General features: G+C 41.4%; 1 protein-coding gene across 2 annotated transcripts in view; it reads left to right on the top strand.

Annotated features, from left to right (window-relative positions):
- prkcz (protein kinase C, zeta) overlaps positions 1-19386 on the top strand; it is a 176774-nt gene that overhangs the window by 16578 nt on the left and 140810 nt on the right. The window contains exons 3-4 of one of the 2 annotated variants that reach the window (XM_034086343.1): positions 33-122; positions 291-341. In XM_034086343.1, the coding sequence (XP_033942234.1) occupies positions 33-122; positions 291-341 (141 nt within the window). Of the gene's footprint in view, positions 1-32; positions 123-290; positions 342-14107; positions 14479-19386 lie in introns of those variants that run through there. The other variant, XM_034086346.2, reaches the window with a different exon arrangement.

Below are 19386 nucleotides of genomic sequence, written 5' to 3'. Positions count from 1 at the left end.
AAATAAATAATTGTGTGTGTGTGTGTGTGTAGGGGACCCTTGCACCATCTCCTCTCAGATGGAGCTGGAGGAGGCTTTACATATATACAATCGAACCAAGAGGTCTGGTCTACTGCTGCACGGTGAGTTTGCCCCTACTTTGATTTCAAACAAATAATGGAATGTAATAATGACTCTTATTTGCTACGGTTGACAACTTAAGAAGGCTTGAAACACAACAGGAAGTGCACACACATCATTATATCAGAGGAATAAAAAGGATCATTTCCTTGTGTTCATTGTGTCTGCAGTGTTCCCCAGCACCCCGGAGCAGCCTGGCATGCCCTGCCCCGGAGAGGACAGTGAGTACATCCCTTCTGCTCCACTCTCCATCCCCTCCCAAAGGCACTGTTCAGACATGTTAAGCATGTACCTGGCTCCTGGCTGCGGTGTTGTAGCACACAGTGAGATCTCTCTCCGGACTCATCTGATAGATGTTAGGCCTCTACAGCTCTGAAGAATCCTTTGTAAATTCTATGGTCTCAGTACCAAGCTTGAGTGAGCCATGGTCCAGAGTTAACAGCAGTCACAGTGTTACAGTTAGATCATTCAGTTTCACAGCCAGGTGTGTTCCAGCCAGCTGAGGTCAGTACACTTGACTTTGTTCCGTTCCCTACTGGGGAAGGGGAACCAAAGGGGAGTAACAACATATGAAATGACCGGGCGAGAGAACAAGGAGAAGAAAGTGATCTGTGAAGCCACAAGATGGTCTTTAATGGACAAAAGGAAAAGGGCTCACCAGCCAACTTGCAAAGTACACTAAGATAAACTAGAACACAAATAAACACTGGAGCACATCTCCTAATGATGAACACAACACAGGTCCCACTCAGAGACAGAGACGCCATGCTGCACACATGCTGCCAGAGGACAAGGAGAGAGCGACTGCAGCCTTCCTTGGGAGCACCTGAGGGAGAGGCATTTCCAACTAAAAAGAGCGAGGACAAGCATCTTTGAAGGCAATCAACAATGAAGGCCCTCATGCATGTTTCAATCTAGATGCACACTTTTAGATATTAACCTGGAATAACAATTAAAAAAAATGCTTTTGCCGGATCTATCATAGGCCTTTACAAAGACTACATAGGAAGCAGTGTAAACAGGAAATCAGCAGTGACCATTGAGCGCTCTATAGGAGCACACAACCTGGGTAACATGTGGAAAACAGCTGAAGCAAAGCCCATATCGAATGAATGAAGGCAGTATAGTGTGTTGGGCTATTACAAGCAAAGTCATATTAACCCGGACTGACATCCCTACGGACACCATGCTGAGCGGGCCACCGTTCACTGGTGGGAGAAGCACTCACATCTTTTACTTAAGTAAAACAGCAATACTATATTATAAAGAATACTCTGTTACAAGTAAAAGTATTGGCAACAAAATATACTTAAAGTACCAGGAGTAACAGTACTTATCAGGGTTCTTACGGTCATTAAAAAGCTGGAAAAGTCATGGAAATTCAAAATGCTAATTCCAGGCCCTGGAAAAGTTCTGGAAAACCATATTTTTCTCAAAGTTTTTGGAAAAGTCATGGAAATGTAACCAAAGCTGCATCAAATATAATTTATATTTTATCTAATCGCCAAAATAGTAATACTATAATGATAATAAATACTGTATCGTATAGTAATGAAACGTAAAATGGCTTTTAACTGAAGAGGTATTTCGCTGGTGAGAGATTTGAGTTGCTTTAGCGCAGTGTTTCTCAAACTTTGTCATACCAAGGACCACTTAACCAATAAAAAAACACTCGCGGACCACCTAACTCCACAAATATCCCAAAACACATCGTTTTTTCTAGAACAGATTATAAATCGCCTGGAAATGGTACAAACAAGTGGCAACATGTGTGACGAAGGTGTTGCCCTGGGCTTTATCATGCAATAGAAAGTGAAACTTAAGCTCGTTCCATTGCGGAGATATTCCCGCGAGAGTGCGAAAAACTTAAATGTATTTCAAATGTGAAATATTACCAATACACTCACGGACCACTAGGGGGCGCTCACGGACCACACTTTGAGAAGCACTGCTTTAGCGTGTAGAAGCTAGTAAGCCTACTATTGGATTTGTTTTAGATGGGCACGACATGTTTCATATGCAGACCTTATTTTCCTGTTCCATGTTCAAATAAACCATTTTCAGTGGTACGCTGAGAAAGAGTCATTGTGTTGGTCATGGAGAATTAGGTAAAGGTCATGGAGAAGTCATGGAAAAGTCATTGAAAATCATTGGTGAAAAAGTGTATGAACCCTGACTTATATATATAAATATATATATACTGTATATACATTTTTTTTATGATATACATTTTATTCATTGGATTATGATGATTGAGTTCTTCCAGCGTATATAACAGAAGGTGGAGCTATTTCAAATGACTGTATATACTGCTGCTTTAAACCTATATGTCAATATATTTATTTATGGGTTGATCTGTGAAGTAATCAGAATACCTTTATTAGTCAGGGGGACATTTACATTGTTACAGCAAAAGTGTGGCGAGGGGCATCATATTAATTAAGAGGCATGCATAACATATTGGAGACAGTTAATGAAGTACCCATCCAGGTAGACGACAATAAGTACAGTAACAGTATTTACAAATCAAATAAGTGTCGCATGTAGAAGTAGTGTGAGAGCAGCCAGATAACAGCAGTGAAAGTCAAAGTATACAGTTATTACAGATTGTGTTACAGTAGAAGAATAGTCTAGATAGCAGCCAATAAAACTAATAATTATAAAGCTGGTAACTAAAGGTGTCAACAAATGTATTGGAGTAAATAGTACATTATTGGCTTCCTAAATGTAGCTCACGTATAAAGTAGCAAAGAAAGAAAATACTTGAATAAATGTATTTAGTTGCATTAGACCACTAATACACATTGCATATCTTTAGTCTCAGAGCTTTAGTTTCTCGGTGCTCCACGGCGAGCTCTGTGGAGAAGATAGTTCTTCTAGCATCCGCTCAGTGAATGTGACGAGTCACTGCTGTGTCGCTCTCATGCACTCCCATGTTGTGTGCTGCACTCCCTCGCTGTCTATGTGCTGTGACAGTATGTTTCAGCAACGTGTGTGTGTGTGTGTGTGTTTAATGGGATGGGAGCCATGTGCTTTTTAGGCAGAATACTGGTTTACCTTGTGAAGAGCAGAGTGTCCTTCTGTAGGTAGGCAACAAAGGATACACACTTGTGCAGTCTCTCTCTCTCTCTCTCTCTCTCTCTCTCTCTCTCTCTCACACACACACATGTTAGTGTCTGTGTGCTGTGTACAGCTGTGCTTGCTGTGCTCTGTGGGTGATGTATTATATTGTACATGTAACAGTAATAGTTGTGGCCTCAGGTTGCGTTCTTTTTTTAATTGAAACCTCTTGCTGTTGATGACCATGAGGAGGAAAGGACAGAGCTGTTTTCAGAGAGGAGGATGGAGGAGAGAGGAGCACACTGTGATTCAAGGCTAACTGTACTGATGCCGGCTCCTGATACAAAATGCAGGTGCTAATCCCTTGTGAATATATATTGAAACATCACAGGGTCACTTCGACTAAAATCCCTAAAAACAAAACAAAGACAATTTAAAGTCTTCCACTGGGATCTTGCCATTCAGAGCGCGTGGCTTTCTATTGGTGTGACTTTAAATGGTCCTCTATTGATACCTGCTACCACGCTATTACAATGGTGGCTGCATTGAGCTTTTGGTGAACATTGAAGTAACAGGACTGTGGTTTGGAAAAGGGTGCTGCTGTGGAGTACTTCATAGTTATTGATATTCCCGATAAGTCAAAGTCAGAGGTGGAAGAAGTACTCAGATTGTGTACTTAAGTAATAGTAGATCTACCAAAGAGCAGGAATACTCTCTTACAAGTTCTGCCTTCAAAATGTTCTCAAGTAAAAGTAGAAAAGTATTCTCATCAAAATATAGTGAAAGTAGGGACTTCCGGTGACGTCATGGGAGAAGCAGCCATTTAGAAGTGGAGCTCCGCCAGACTATACACAAACATAGAGACAACTAGTAATATAAGACGTTTTAAAAAATAAGAAAGGGCACTCCTGCATGATGATCTCGTCAACCAGAAACAAAGCCCCCAACAAACAAGATATCTCAAAGGAAAAACACGATAAACAACGGAGACCGGCCAGCCCAGCTAGCGCTAGCTTGACAACAGATAGCAACATGTGCGAGTCGGACCATGAAGTTACGTTGATGGGTGAGCTGGGGAAGCTCCGCAAGGAAAATCAAGAGGGGCATAATCAAACAAAAATGTCTCTGGATCGACTGGAACAGACGGTGCTAGATATAAAAGTTCAAATGGGCGAACATGAAGGGAGGATTGGAAAGTTGGAGGACAGAGTCGGCATGGCCGAGGACGTAGCGGTGCGGCATCAGAGGGCGCTCCGATACCTGATCCACCGTGATATTGACCTGCGACGACTTGCAGAATAGACTGAGAAGAGATAATGTGAGAGTCTTTCAGGTACCAGAGGGGAGTGAGGGAGGGAACATGGCAGAATGTATTAAAGAACTGTTTCACAAGGTGCTTAAAATACCATCACTAACGAATATTAAGATGGAGAGAGCACACCGCTCACCCCCGTTTACGCCGTTTTGCAGACGACATTTTACTCTTTATAAAACACCCCCTATCTTCTATTCCAGCTCTTATGCAGTGCTTGTCTAAGTATGGGGCCATTTCGAGATACAAAATTAATCCAATGAAATCAGAAGCAATGATGATAACAGGGAGTTGGCCTACACAATTAAACAAGGATGTTTCTTACCGTTGGTCCAAGCAGGGGTTTAGATATCTAGGGATTATCATTACTCACCACCCAATGCATTTATTTGAGGCTAACTATAATACATTAATAAAGCAAATAAAGAATGACATGATACCTGTCGCTATTCGGAAGGGTAGAAACTGTAAGAATGAACCTACTCCCTCGATTACTCTTCCTATTTCAACCCCTTCCCGTGGGAATTCCAGCCTCCATCTTCAACATGTTAAATAGACTTATATCTAAGTTTATTTGGCAGAATAAGAGACCCAGAGTAAGACTTAAAACTCTTTTTCTACCAAAAGAGAAGGGAGGCTTAAGCCTGCCAAATTTGAAATATTATTATTGGGCTGCTCAGTTAACGGCTATAGTGGCCTGGATTAGAAAGGACGAGGAACCAGGATGGGCACGGATTGAGCAGAGTGCAACTAAGGGTGTGTCGTTATCAATTTTGCCTTTTATTGATATAAAATCTGTCAAGAAAGTTAAGATTGAGAACGAATGGATAGGGCATACCCTGAAGTTGTGGACGGCAGTTAAATAAATGTTCAGGAGCCCAGAATCAATATCAAGAGCCATGCCAATTATAGGCAATATCAAGTTTCTTCCATCTGTAAGGGATGGAGGTTTTAAAAGATGGGCCGATAAAGGTCTTATCACAATTAACCAAATGTTTGATGGAACAGATGTCAAATCCTTCTCCCAACTTCAAGAACAATATGGGCTCCCGTCAAATGATTTATATAGGTACTTCCAGATAAGACACTATATTACAAGCCACAAGGAAAGAGAAGCAATCCAAAAAAATCCAAACATTATAGAAGCATATTTTATTAGTATTGCAGAAAAATGCTTCCCAAATAAGAAACATGTCTCTCACTTATATAAGAGGCTTGTGGCAGACGACTCCCAGAACATCTGGAATGTTAGAGATACATGGGAATTGGAACTAAACATTATAATCGAAGATGCAGTCTGGGAAAGCTTATGTGTGGGCAGCCATAAAGGAATTAATAGTCAGTTATGGAAAGAGTTTGATTGGAAGCTGAAAATCAGATTTTTTAACACTCCTTTTTTAATTTCTAAATATGTACAAGGACCATCAGTCGCATTATGTTGGAGGAAACGCGGAAGAATAGGGGGTCAAACACATATCTTTTGGGATTGCCCAGTAATTGAAGGATTTGGGAAATCTGTTAAAGAGGAGATTAGAAACATCGTGGAAATGACTGTCCCTCTGGAGCCCATGTTGTTCTTGCTCGGAGCTATACCTACAGACACTTACGATTCAGACCAGAGGTACATATTACGGATACTGTTATTAATTGCCAAAAAGATTATAACTGAACTGGAAAAATGCAAAATCTCCGACAATCATTCAGTGGAAGCACAGACTTAAACAAGTCTACACGATGGAAAGAATGACGGCGAGTCTGCAGATAAAAATTGACTCTTTTACCCAAAGATGGAACTGTGTTAAAATATATCTGGATGTATCGCTGGTTGAAGAGGGTTGTTGAAACTGAACCGAACTTAAGACGAATACTAGGGGAAAAAATCCCTGTGTAACTGATCCTGCTGTGCCAAAGATGTTAGTCTCTATGTAAAATGCTTTCATTAATATGTATTTGATTTTACTTTATTTATTTTTATATCCCAGTTTGTATTTATTTATATTATTTACTTAAGTATTTCAATTTATAATGGATTTGCTTTATTTCAATATTAACTATACTTTGCTTTGTCATGTAAGCATCTGCCATTTGAATGAAAACGTCCTATGTCAGGATATGTCTTGTCTTGTTTTGTTAAAGGAATGGTCCACTCATTAGATAATTAATCAAAACTTCAGTATTTAGTGAAACGTTATGTTTAAACCATACCCTGAAGAAATCAGCGATATTCCCCGGTAAATAATGATTTTATAGCTCTTTTTTATCTAGACCTGTATATTCCGTCTGGCCGCCGCCATTTTTGCCATTTTCAGTAGTCACGTGATGGTCGTGACGTCATCCATGCGTTCACTTTGTCAACACACGGAGTATTTCAGTTCGAACTCGTCAGCAGAGGAACAAGTTTTGACCAATGTGAAGAGATTGGATGGGGGAATTCAGCCATACATATCAGTATGACAATACGACACCCTCTGTCCGTAGACCCTCACATCGTACAAGGAAAAACTTCCGAAGAAAACCCCCAGTTTAAAGGGAACATGGGAGAAACCTCAGGGAGAGCAACAGAGGAGGGATCCCTCTCCCAGGACGGACAGACGTGCAATAGATGCCGTGTGTAAATTGAAGAGATAATACATTTGCAACATAGGTAGTCCAAATGTTTGGAAATGCATGCGTGTATAATGGGAAGATTATATAAGATACTATATGTATGCATGTAGTACCACCCTTGCTAGCGATTCCCTCTCTAGTTTAGCATACTCAGCTTCGTTGTCCCTGCCCATAGAGTCACGATTTTATGGGGCCGGAAAAACTGGGGGGAAATACACACTAGCCGGTACTACGCTATATGGAAAGGCCACCAAAAACTGTCCTGGCCTGGACGCTAAAGGAAGTTAAAACGGGGCTAGCCGCTGCAATGGAAATGCGCTATAACATACCTTATTCTTACTCCGAGCACTACTTCTGCTCCTCCGTCGCTTCACACTTGCAGAGGGCGATTTCTCTACTGGCCGAACTGGTGTCCTGGTCGGTGATGACACCAGAAAGACCGATGGTACTGCATCTCCATTGAGTAATGGTTGTTATTTAAATCCCATGTTATGTTTGATCATACTCTCAGAGTAGTCGTCCGGAAATGTGAAATGTTCGCTGCATACATGAGCCTGTAAATCTCTCGGTTCGGGCCGGCCACATTTCGCTAGCCACTGCCTCTGAATGTACTTCTTACGCTTACCTTTTGGCAACAGATGGAACCGAGCATTCCGTGGATTGTTCCTATCCGAATTATGGCAATATTTCGCGATACAGTGAGGCATATTTGAAGAGAGAAACTACAGTAAATAACATGGAGATCAACGTGTCTTCGAAAACCAAACGCATGGATTACGTCACGTCCGGGAAATGGCGGCGCCCACAGTGTTGATGTTATTTCGGTATATAATCAGTTTAAAATCACTGATAATGTCATCGGATTAAAAAAAAAAAAGAGAGACTGGCAGAGACTGGTCTGTTTTATCGGATGATAATTTTTAAAAAATGAGTGTCATGAGCATACCATTCCTTTAAGAGGAAAATAAACATATAGTGAATATATATATATATATATATATATATATAGTGAAAGTAGCGACAGTAAAAGTAGTCATTGTTTCAGAATAATATATATGATATGTTTTATAATGATTGATCATGAAAGTGTTCTCAAAGCTGGTAAAGGTGCAGCTAGTCTGAATGACTTTGTATACTGCAGGGTAGCTGGTGGATTTACTCCAGGTGGAACTAAAGTCTAATTTAAGAGTTGATTATATTTCACATCATTCATCCACATCTGTGAAGTAACTAAAGGTATTAAATACATGTAGTAGAGTAAAAGTACACGATTTACCTCTCAATTGTAGTTAAGTAGAAGTTCAAAGTAACAAAAAATGTAAATGCTCAAATAGAGTACAGGTCCCCTAAAATTGTACTTAAGTACAGTACTTCAGTACATGTACTCAGTTACTTTACACCACTGGTCAAAGTTAATGTTTTACATAATGATACAAATATTAAGCCATTTAAAAATCTGCAGGCAGCTGCTGGTATTGGCAGCTTTTGATGTTTCTGTTGGCGATTTCCTCAGATCTAAAGGTTTATAAATATTTGAGTTAATCACTTCCTTGTCCACTATTTGGTGCTGTGTACCATGTTTGTCATATAAAGCTACTTACACTTGCCAGTAGGTTTTTCAATGACTATGTATTTCGCTAGCTAGCTTATACTGTATATCTACAATAATATCGGACTTACTTTTTAGGTAACTTTCCTCCAACAGTAACAGTCGGACAACTTTTGTATCCCTACAAGAAGTCTACAATCATACTAGATGTGTACATCGCTTGTCCCCTGGTTTCCGTTGGGTTTTGAGCTTCTTGCAGTGTTTTTTTAATTCTTTTTTTGCGTATGCAGCGCATAAAATAAATAAATAAAGAACCTTGAACCTTGAACTTTTAGTGAATGTTTCCTGAATGCTGCACATGTGTTGTCAAGTAGGTGTATATAAGTGGCGATCCGTCAGGGCCCTCTAGGTCCTCTCTGAGGGCCTAAGATATTCTACAAAATAATATTTAAAAACATTAAAAAAAATAAAAATATTTTTTAGTTGTGTTTTTCATTAGTTTTACCAAAATAACTTGATTTAATTGTATTTAAAATAACATTTCCAAAGAAATAAATCCTTCAAATCTGCCTATTCAGTTTCTGTTGGAATGTGAAGGGTTAAATGAAAGAAGCTCGTCTCTGTGAGTTACTGTGAAGAGAGGAGCTGATTGGTGGTCCTGCTTTAAATTCACAGAGGGCCCGCTATAGTAACTCAACGAGAGAGTAATGTCAAATGACAGTACAATTGACCAATCATATCTTCCCTCTATGGGTGGGCTTTATTATCGCGGACTTTATGACAAGTTCCGCCCGCTGTGAAGCTTTTCTCCGCTACGTTGTTTCCATAGAAACACCAACTTCCTGTCAACAGTGTAAACTCGCCTTCAAAATAAAAGCATGTCCATAAATAGGAAGCCAAGCCAAATTACACTTAAGACATATACAACTGCAACGAAAGTAACAAACATAATGCAATATCCTTTTCAATTTCAAAGAACACAAATTGGGTTGTATACAGGTGTTGTTTTGTGTGGTAGAGGGTCGCTGGTCATTGATGCGTTTTGCACCCCGGGCCGTTGTTTTGATATTCCGCTGAAGTATACGTAGTGACGTAATAACTCTTTTTTTTTTCGAGGGAAGGTGGGGGTCAGAGGGCCTAGGTATAAAAGTCACGGCTCGCTACTGGTGTATATACATGTGTTTTGGCACATTTGGGGTTATAATTGCATGGTTTTTCAAAGTGCAGTGCGTTTCTCCTAATGGAAGTATTTTGGGCCGTTGCGAAATGTGAAATTTGGGGTAAATTACACAATTTCTCTCATCAATTGGTCTGTCATTGTTTTCTAGATATATTGATTTTTGTTTTCTCTATGAAACGTCAGAACATACATAGGTACAGTATACACACCACCTTTGTGACTTATGGCGCGTTTCCACTGCAGCGGGTAGCTCGCTTTAAGCGTGCCGAGCCGTGCGGGGCCCGTTTTTGGTTGCGTTTCCACTTGGCCTAGTTTTGGCCCGGGGCTACTTTTTCACCTTTTTTCTGGCCCGACTAAATCGTGGTTCTAGGGCCAGGAACAACCAGGCTGAGTCGGGCTGAGTATGCTAAACTAGAGAGAGAATCGCTGGCCAGGGGGCTACAACTACAACAAGATGAACATATTTGACCGTGATTTAATTGTAATACACGTTTCAAAATGATGCAGAAGTAACAACATACTGATACCGGTTAGTGAATTAATGCTTTGACAAGTCTGCAGACAGACGGCAGGCGAAAAACCCTTTTTAAAATGCGTGTTTTCTAAATGTAGCTTGGCTAAGCTAACATTATATATGCTCCGACCGTCCACACTCACAACAACGGCCTATACAGACATAAATAAAGCAGCGACTGTATTCTCCATGACACAGGCAGTCTGTGGTTTGTACTTGTTTAACTTCTGTCTAGTTTCTGAACAGATATGAGGAGTTGTGAGCTCTGAGTGCTAACAGCTAACGGCTGTGTTGTTTTTTGGGGCGCTCATTGAAGATGACGTCACGGCTCCGCCTACACTGCGTTACTATTAGGGATGTCCCGATCACCTTTTTTTGCTCCCGATCCGATTCCGATCATTTGATTTTGACCATCTGCCGATACCGATTTTTCCCGATCCGATCTGTATGCAATGCATTAAGAGAAAAAAAAGGTAACAGATAACGGCTGGTCATCCAACGCGATGAATTCAGCTATCTGGGCTGTTATTGTGTTGGCCTTTTCACTGTTCTGGGGCAGTTTCTCTTTCCTTTTGAAAGTCTCTGAAAGTGTCGGTTGTTTCAGTGCCGTTACCTGAGTGGCCGCTGTGTACTCGTCGTGTTGTTGTTGGTGTTTGTTTCTCAGGTAGCGTATTAGATTGGTCGTGTTGAACGTAGCTCTGTTCTTTCCACCACACGGAACCTCTGCCTTGTAAACATTGCATCTGGCTGTTACACTGCCTTCGCTTTCAATTTTATAATACTTCCAAACTCCTGACTCTGTCCCGACTCCCGAGTCACCAGCTGAACGTAGCCTCTCGTTAGCTTACTGCTACTATTAGACACTGCGCCCTGCCCACTCTGTTGCCAGATTTCAGAGAAATAAGCAACCAGGTCTATGAAAACAAGCCCAAAGAAAGCAACACATACATGATGTTGTGTAATTTTAAACCAAAACTAAGTCCTCAGGATGACTTTAAGACGTGAACATGGTCATTTTTGTTTTGTAACATTAAATAAAAAAAAAATATTTTATAAAAAAAAAAAAAAATCCCGATCCCCGATTTTTTTCTCCCGATCCCCGATATTTGGAAAATCACGTGATCGGCTCCGATCCCCGATCACGTGATCGGATTGGGACATCTCTAGTTACTATAGCAGGGCTATTCAATTACACATTCAGTTGGGCCAGATTTTATAACTACAAAATTCAGCTGGGCCAGACATTCAGCGGCCTGTAAAAAACGGGTAATGACACATTTTAAACCAACACATATTACTGCGATGAAAAACATTCCATTTGTATTCATTGTTCATCTAACAAAGGCACGTCAAAAAGTGCATAAAAACACAACAAATTAGCATTAATTTAACAGAATCTGAGGATTCTCAAAGTGCATACAAAACAAAAAGTGCACAGTTGTAGCATTACATTTGTTCGCTTTAGAAGTCAAATATTCAGGTTATTTTTTTTGAACCAGGCACATGACAAAGTGCATTTAACTGAATGCAATAATAGCAGTCTTAATAAATGTCTTCATACATACAAAATAAAATTGGATACATATGACACATGCACATCAAAAAGTGCATTAGCAAACAGTTCCAAAGAGCTCCAATGAGCTCCAATGTAACACAAAGAAGTAGTACTGTAGCAATACTATTTTTTCACTTTTCAAGTATTAACAAAAAATCATACGTGTTGGTCACATTTGACCCAGACACATTACAAAGTGCATTTAAATACAAAAATAACTGTCAAACCCTTCAGTGCACAAACCCATAACAAGGGATAAGGGTAACTAACATGAATGAATACTACACTACACGTCTACTATAGTAAACTAGGTGCTTACTATCACCTCATGTGTGATTTGTCATCGCTGACTTTCTCAATGGGAGAAGTGACATTTTTAGTTTTGAACAAGAGCAGTGATGTTTGGCTCATAGGATGTCAATGCAGTCCTAAGACATTGGTGAAGAGTGCTGTCAGTCAGGGAGCAGCGAGTGCTACTTTTGATTGAGTTCATGTGTGAAAAGCTTGACTCACATTTGTATGTTGATCCAAACATACTGAGCACACAGATCGCTACTTTCTGAATGAAGGGAACTGCTGTTTTTTGACGTCACTCCAACACTTCGCTGGCCCGTTAGTGCGCTGCGCTTGGGGCATCCGGTTACGGATGAATGCATGTCAATAAGTTTCAGTGTACATTTCCCCTCGTCGATGGAGGGGACCACTTCCTTTGCTCTGGTGGATACGCCCCCCTCTATTGCAACAGTGAAGGGGTCTCTGACAAAGCCCATCACCTCTGTGGGCAGAGCAAGTCCATCCAATTGACCAAAGTTCTCTTTCAACCTCGCAATGAAATCTGTCATCACATCCGTGATTTGTGCCGGGGATGTGATGGGGATTTGATGTATTTGCGGAGCGTCGGAAAATGCAGCATCCGACCCGTACTCAAGTCGGTCGCGAAAAGGTCCAGCTTGACTTGGGCAATGACTCGCGCATCTGCTCCACAAGATCAATGACCGTTTTGTCTTTGTTTACACTTCAGAGTTGAGAGAGACATGTTTTAGAGTTGCTATCATAGGACCACCGTTACTAGCACCACTAGATGCACTTTCAAAAAACGTGCTGCGTTGTGGTTTGGTGGTTTCTAAGCAACGCGGAGTGTTGCATTCATGGTCTGTACTAGTGTAGGAATTTGGCCACGGGAGGCTGGGCCACTCGGAAGTTGGTTCTGGGCCGCATCTGGCCCGCGGGCCGCCATTTGAATAGGCCTGTACTATAGTAACTACCCCAGTTCCTAAACTGTAATGGAAGCGCAGCATTAAAGTGAGCCGGGCCTAATAAGGCCTAACCAAACCGAGCGAGGCCTGCAGTGGAAACGCGCCATTTCATTTCTTGTTTCATCAGTCAAAAACTAAAATATATACATTTGTTATTACATCAAATTCCTTCTTTATGATATAAAACAGAAAAGCAGGACATTTCTATATTTAAGGAGGCTGGCAACATCATATAGTCCATTTTGTTTGTTTTGTTGACTAATCATTCTAGGTAGTTTTGACATGTGTGCCAATTTGATCTTTTCAAACATCCCAGGCCACTCTGAATGTGATGCAAAAGTAAAATAATAACAGCAATCTACGTAAACATAAAATATGTTTTAAACTAACAAACTGTGCCCTAAAGACTCCATCAAAAGGTGGAGCTGACAACAATAGACAAGAGTCCCCCTGAAAGTAGCTTGCTTTTTCCTTAGCCTTGAAGTGTATATGACTGTGTGTGTGTGTATATGTGTGTGTGTGTGTGTCTGTGCGTGTGTTTGAGTGAACAGATCCCCCTCTGTGTGGATAGAGGGAGAGCGATGGAGGGTTTTGAAATCCCGGATGATGTGCTCAGAGCAGGCTGCCCTGCCTTGTACCGGGTTCCCCCCCAGCCCCCAACCACCACCACCAAGCACCGCCCATCCACCCTCAGCCCCACCCTTCACTTCCCCCTCCCACTGCCCCCAATTTTTACCCAGCATCCCCCTCTCTTTCTCTCAGCTGTGTGGCACCGCTGTCTCTCCAGGGAGGAGCCTACTGTGCTGCTGCATCACCCTCAGAGGTGGGCGAGGGACACTGTGAAAGTGAGAGACAGGGAGAGAGAGAGGGAGAGGGGGGGCATTGTGCTGTGCAGATATCAGCTCTTAATACACAAGGCGGCACTCCGGTTTTTCTTCTTCTTCCCTTCTATTTTTTGTCTTCATCAGGCATAACACGTCAAGGAAGGGAGAGACAGACAGACAGACAGAGAGAGAGAGAATAAAACAGGCTTCACCAAAGCAAGGCAACTCAATCAGCTGTGAGGAGAGAGAGAGAGAGGGGGGAAATAAATAATGAAATAAAGCCCAGGGAGGAGAGAGAAAAGAGGGAGGGATCGTCAGAGAGAGAGGAAGAGGAGGGGATGTAGCAGAGTATATCCTTGCTGGCCCATCGCACATACACACACACACACACACACACACACACACACACGCACGCACGCACGCACGCACACACACACACACGCCGACACTTAGCCTGGATAATGTGTTGAAAGAGGTGGAGAAAAGGAAGAAGGCAAACCGGTGAGCTATCTACCCTTGCATCCTTCCATCCATCCCTCTCCATCCATCCCTCTGAATCCATCCTCCCATCCGTCTTTTGTATCGACCCGTCTGTGTTTCCACCGAGACAATGGATGTGGAAGTGTGTGTCCTTGCCCAGATCTCTGTTTGTGAGCGTGTGTTGCGGGAGATCGTTCTGCCTTCACGATCAGTACGTGTGAGTGATTCATGTGGCGTCACGCATTGCAGGCGGGTATTGTGTGCATGCTACCTGCTAGCTGCGTTAGCTCCACTGTGTGTGCTTGTGTTGGGCTGTTTTTCTGTTTGCCACTCACAGGCTGCACCTGCCACACACTGAGACATGGTGTTGTGCATGTATGTGTGTGTGTGTGTGTGTGTGTAAAGGTGCATTGTGAGCCATTATAACAGGTTCTTGGACTCAGACGTGTTGAGTGACATCCTCCTCTCATATAATGGCTGTGTTGCAGATTGTTTTGTATTAGAACACTGCTATAATGCTTCTATTGTATCTCTTCACACATTGACTACATTGAGTTAGATGTTCTGTTTCTGAAGATTATACACCCTAACGAGCATTTCTCTCAGAGAACTTGTGTTTTTTAAATGTTGTGCTGTTAGAATGAATCTAAAAGTGTATCAAACATGTGCAAGGCATTCCAAAAGATGGTTTGGATTGACCTTCAAAAACCTCTTGATGTACCTTCATTTGCACACAACAGACACATAAATGCCTTTCAATCGCTATCAGAGTACACTGTGTGTGTGTGTGTGTGTGTGTGTGTGTGTGTGTGTGTGTGTGTGTGTGTGTGTGTGTGTGTGTGTGTGTGTGTGTGTGTGTGTGTGTGTGTGTGTGTGTGTGTGTGTGTGTGTGTGTGTGTGTGTGTGTGTGTGTGTGTGTTTTCTATACAAAAGAGAACGGGAAGTCTCGTGCAGTTGTGTAGGTATTTTGATATCAATCTTAAGCCACACTTAATGTATTTTCAACACATGTATAATGTATTCTGTGGTTCTGGAGGTGCTTTATACAATCTGAGAAGAAAACCTGAGGATTTCATAAGGATTCTTTTACATTGGCTTTGAGAACACTTGTCTAGCAGTGCACTGGTGTTGTAAGGATTTGTCAAGACACTATGGAGTTGCATTATGGGAAAACAGGTTTCAGTGTTTATGGTGATTGACCCAACCCATCCTAGAGACGCATGATAAAAGTTGTCATGCTAATATTGACCACTATTTCTTTCAATCCTCCAACTTTATGGAAGTGTCATACTGACTAGCTGGAGAGCCCTTTAATGTTTCTTGGTAGTTTTCAGTTTGTGTGATATTGACAAACACTAATTGACTATAAAAGCCCCGATGTATGCAATGGGTCTGAAGCTTTTTTTTTGGGCGTTGAGTGTTTGATCAGCTCTCATTTGCCTTTAGGACTAGCAACTGAGTATCCCTGGATATTGTAGTATTTAGAGATATCAGCCATTCGCCTGTTGTTGCAAACTGAATTGCCATTGCCTTTTTAATTTGACTCATTTTTGATCTTATTTAGCCTAATGTTGGGCAGTAACTGATTTGTGTTTGATTGGTGGTTAGTATTATTCACATGTGTCTTTGGTTGGCAGTAGCTACACTAGCTTCACATTATCCAACGAAAAAGCTTCATTCACAAATCAAAACACTTCTGTAGTTCAACAGGGCATACTTCCAACTCTAATGCCTATTTTATATTTATGTGAAAACATCTAAATTCACACGTTTTTTTGTGAACGTATAATCTACCTTCGTCTAATATACATTTTTACTGAAAAGAACTTGAACGCATCATATTGCGACTCACTGGCACCTCGTTATCAAGTATCATCAACTCTCTTTCCCACAATTTTCACAAAAGACTTCCCATTTGGCGCTTGATAATCCAGATGATCTGATATAAAATGTCTGACTGCACACATCACAACGTGAACAAAGGTCCATCGGTCGTTTCCTCTGCGCCAGTTCATCTGGTGTGCAGAAGACTTTTGAGGCACTGTAGCCTGAAAGTGACAGGAGTGATAATGAACGGCTGCCTTTCTGTTCATGCTAGACATCTCTGACTTGAACAGAGATGTCTGGAGAAATGCCAGTTACTATTTATTGTTGAAATATGTGGAATTTTAGCTGTGTATTATTACACTACTGATATTATTCAACTTTTGTCCCACCCCTTAGCATATCTCGTACAAAGTGTTTGAGCCAAGCCCCCAGGAAGTGCGCCTGAGTCTGATGAGAATATTCGTTGTGGCCAAACGGTGGTACTACACTTCCTTTAGGTTGCTGGGCCCGGAAACACTTTTTCCCATTGACTTACATGGGGAAAGAATGGTCTGTAACTCGTTGGATAATTTTTTTAAAACTAAATAAACAACCCAGTATGAACACTTGTATCGCCCTTATTAAAAACATTCGTTCCTCAAGTTGTAAAAATGTGCTAATAACGTTATTCTGAGAGTTATTTCCCTCTGCATTATGAACGCGCATCTAACCCACGGGACCGCGCCGCCCGGCACGTTCATGTTACGTGTTCAGCACTTTATATATACAGTCTATGGTTCAGCACTACATGCGTTTATCTCAACCCATGGATGCACAATAACAACTGACCCATATCGCCTTACTGCCATCCCACGGAGCTGTACTAATGGATATATTGCACATGTTTGCTGTTATTCATCATTTGTAAAATATTATACTACATGGGCTGTATGATGTAAATCTTGTACCGTAAATGTTGTATTAAATCAAGTTAATATTACCGACGTTAGATTAACGTCCCTGTAGCTTATTATTGCACTAAGAAGCTTATTGCACTGTATATATATATATATTATATATATATTTATAAAACGTCAAATCAAGCAATCTGATTGGTTCTTAGCCGTGATATACTGAGCGTATACCAGGGGTAGAATTGTAAGCTACTTTTCACAACAAGTCAGTATCCCTCCGCGTCTGAGAAAACAGTATACAGTTGGGCTGAAAAGCTTTCCAAGGTCTGACATCATGAAGTGTGCTACTTTTAAAGCAAGCAACGATGTTTTCAAATCTGTAATCAAAGAGGTCCGCAAAAACACTATCGACCAATCAGATTGCTTGATTTGACTTGTCAGTTTTATAAATATATTTACATTTCTTCCGTTACGAAACAAACTTACAAAGCATAAGATGGAAACATTTAAGATTAACTTCGACCTCCGGGGGGGTCTTACTATGGAGGAGTGGATTGAGGAGTGCCTATCTCCAGAAAAAAAAAAGCACCTAAACGACGACATGCAGAGCTACGTGAAGAGCAGGTACACCAACTGGAAAAGTACCACCATTCAAAAGCTTTCTGATGCGGGTCTTGAAACAAAGCAGAGAAATTGACCGTTAGTGGCCACAGGTGCGAAAGCTCTCTCCAGAGCTATTGGAAGCCAAATCTCGGGGACCGGAGAAAGTGGAGCAATATTCTCGCCACGCCAAGCAACAGCCTAGAACAACCTCAACCTATACAAGTAACCACGTAAGCCATGCTACTGATGCTGGACAGTTTTTCAGTGGGTGCACAATAAACGGCAACATACAAATGAATGTAAATAAATAGCCAAATAATGGATCAACGCTCTCTGTCTAATATGTTCGCTAGCTGTTATGTTGTTGCATAGCAACCACCTCGCACTATGTTTCGTGCAGAAGGCAACGGAGGGACTATTTTATTTTGAACATCATTATTTACTAATTTTAATTAAATTAGAGTGTGTATTTTTCTTTCATATTGCCACACTTGGTAACCGTTTGATAAAAGCAATAGCTCACTTCAGGCCGTGGTATATGCTCATTATACTGTATCACAGCTAATGGCGTGGTTCGGCCCGACGTGAAGTCTTGCTTATATATACAGTGCAATAATTCTTTCATGCTAAATGAAGCTCTGTTGGATATCACTAGATCCTGTTACAGCGTAATATAAGTACATAACGATTGATGTGTACATTAGCATAATTACTAGCTAGCCGCTAGCTGCTAACTGCCGCCTAGTTAATATCAAATCCATCATAATAACAATCCATTACCATGCTGTCATGAACGCACGGTGCTGTTACGTGTACGCAAATTGACGTGCTTGATGTGAACGAGCATTTTGGTTAAAGTTGCGCATGCGCTATGAGCGCACATACGGGTACTTCTCAGGCATGCGGGGTAATCTGTGACGTTTCACTCTCTCAAAAGTTGGGCCATTTTATCATCATGCGCCAATGAGCAACTCTCATAGGAATGAATGAGGCCCCGCCTCCCACGCTGTATCCAGTTCTTATTATACATCCATGGTTTGAGCGCTACCCAATAGAAGTGTTACGTAGTGGTGTCACTATGTTATGGAAGTAAACAAAGGAGTAAAATGGAAGCGTTTCAGGCAGGCGGTGGTGGGGGGGTGGGGAGTGTGGGAGAGAAAGCACATGGATTTTGCCTTTGCAGACCACTTACTTGGACAAAAAAACGGTATAACACAATACAGAAGAGGGACAAAAGCAGAAAGAGCCCCTTTAAAGTTTGTTACGATCGACTGAAGAAATGTGAACATTGAAGCCGTGTTATTTTCTGTATTTCTCTGGTGCTGGGCTGGTGGTAATGGCCCAGTTGTTTTGCCTAAAGTGATACGGCACATTCAGCCTCTGTCCTTGGCTTGCTCTCTGCAGCAATGCTAGGTGGATGCAGAGCTGGAGTATTACATCTCAGAGGCTAAATGTGGTGTGGGGGCATTATGGGCTGTTTTGGGCTGTAGCTGCCATGCTTTGTGCAATCTGAGTCATCCTGTGTATTGATCCCTGCGCCGTTTCCAACTATTTATGAGCCTGTGGGACTGTTGGTGTGACTGGTTTATAGATATGTTCCTGTGAG

This window comes from Pseudochaenichthys georgianus, chromosome 7 (genome assembly GCF_902827115.2).
Source record: "Pseudochaenichthys georgianus chromosome 7, fPseGeo1.2, whole genome shotgun sequence".
Classification (NCBI taxonomy): domain Eukaryota; kingdom Metazoa; phylum Chordata; class Actinopteri; order Perciformes; family Channichthyidae; genus Pseudochaenichthys; species Pseudochaenichthys georgianus.
This window is presented reverse-complemented; position numbering and strand designations above follow the sequence as displayed.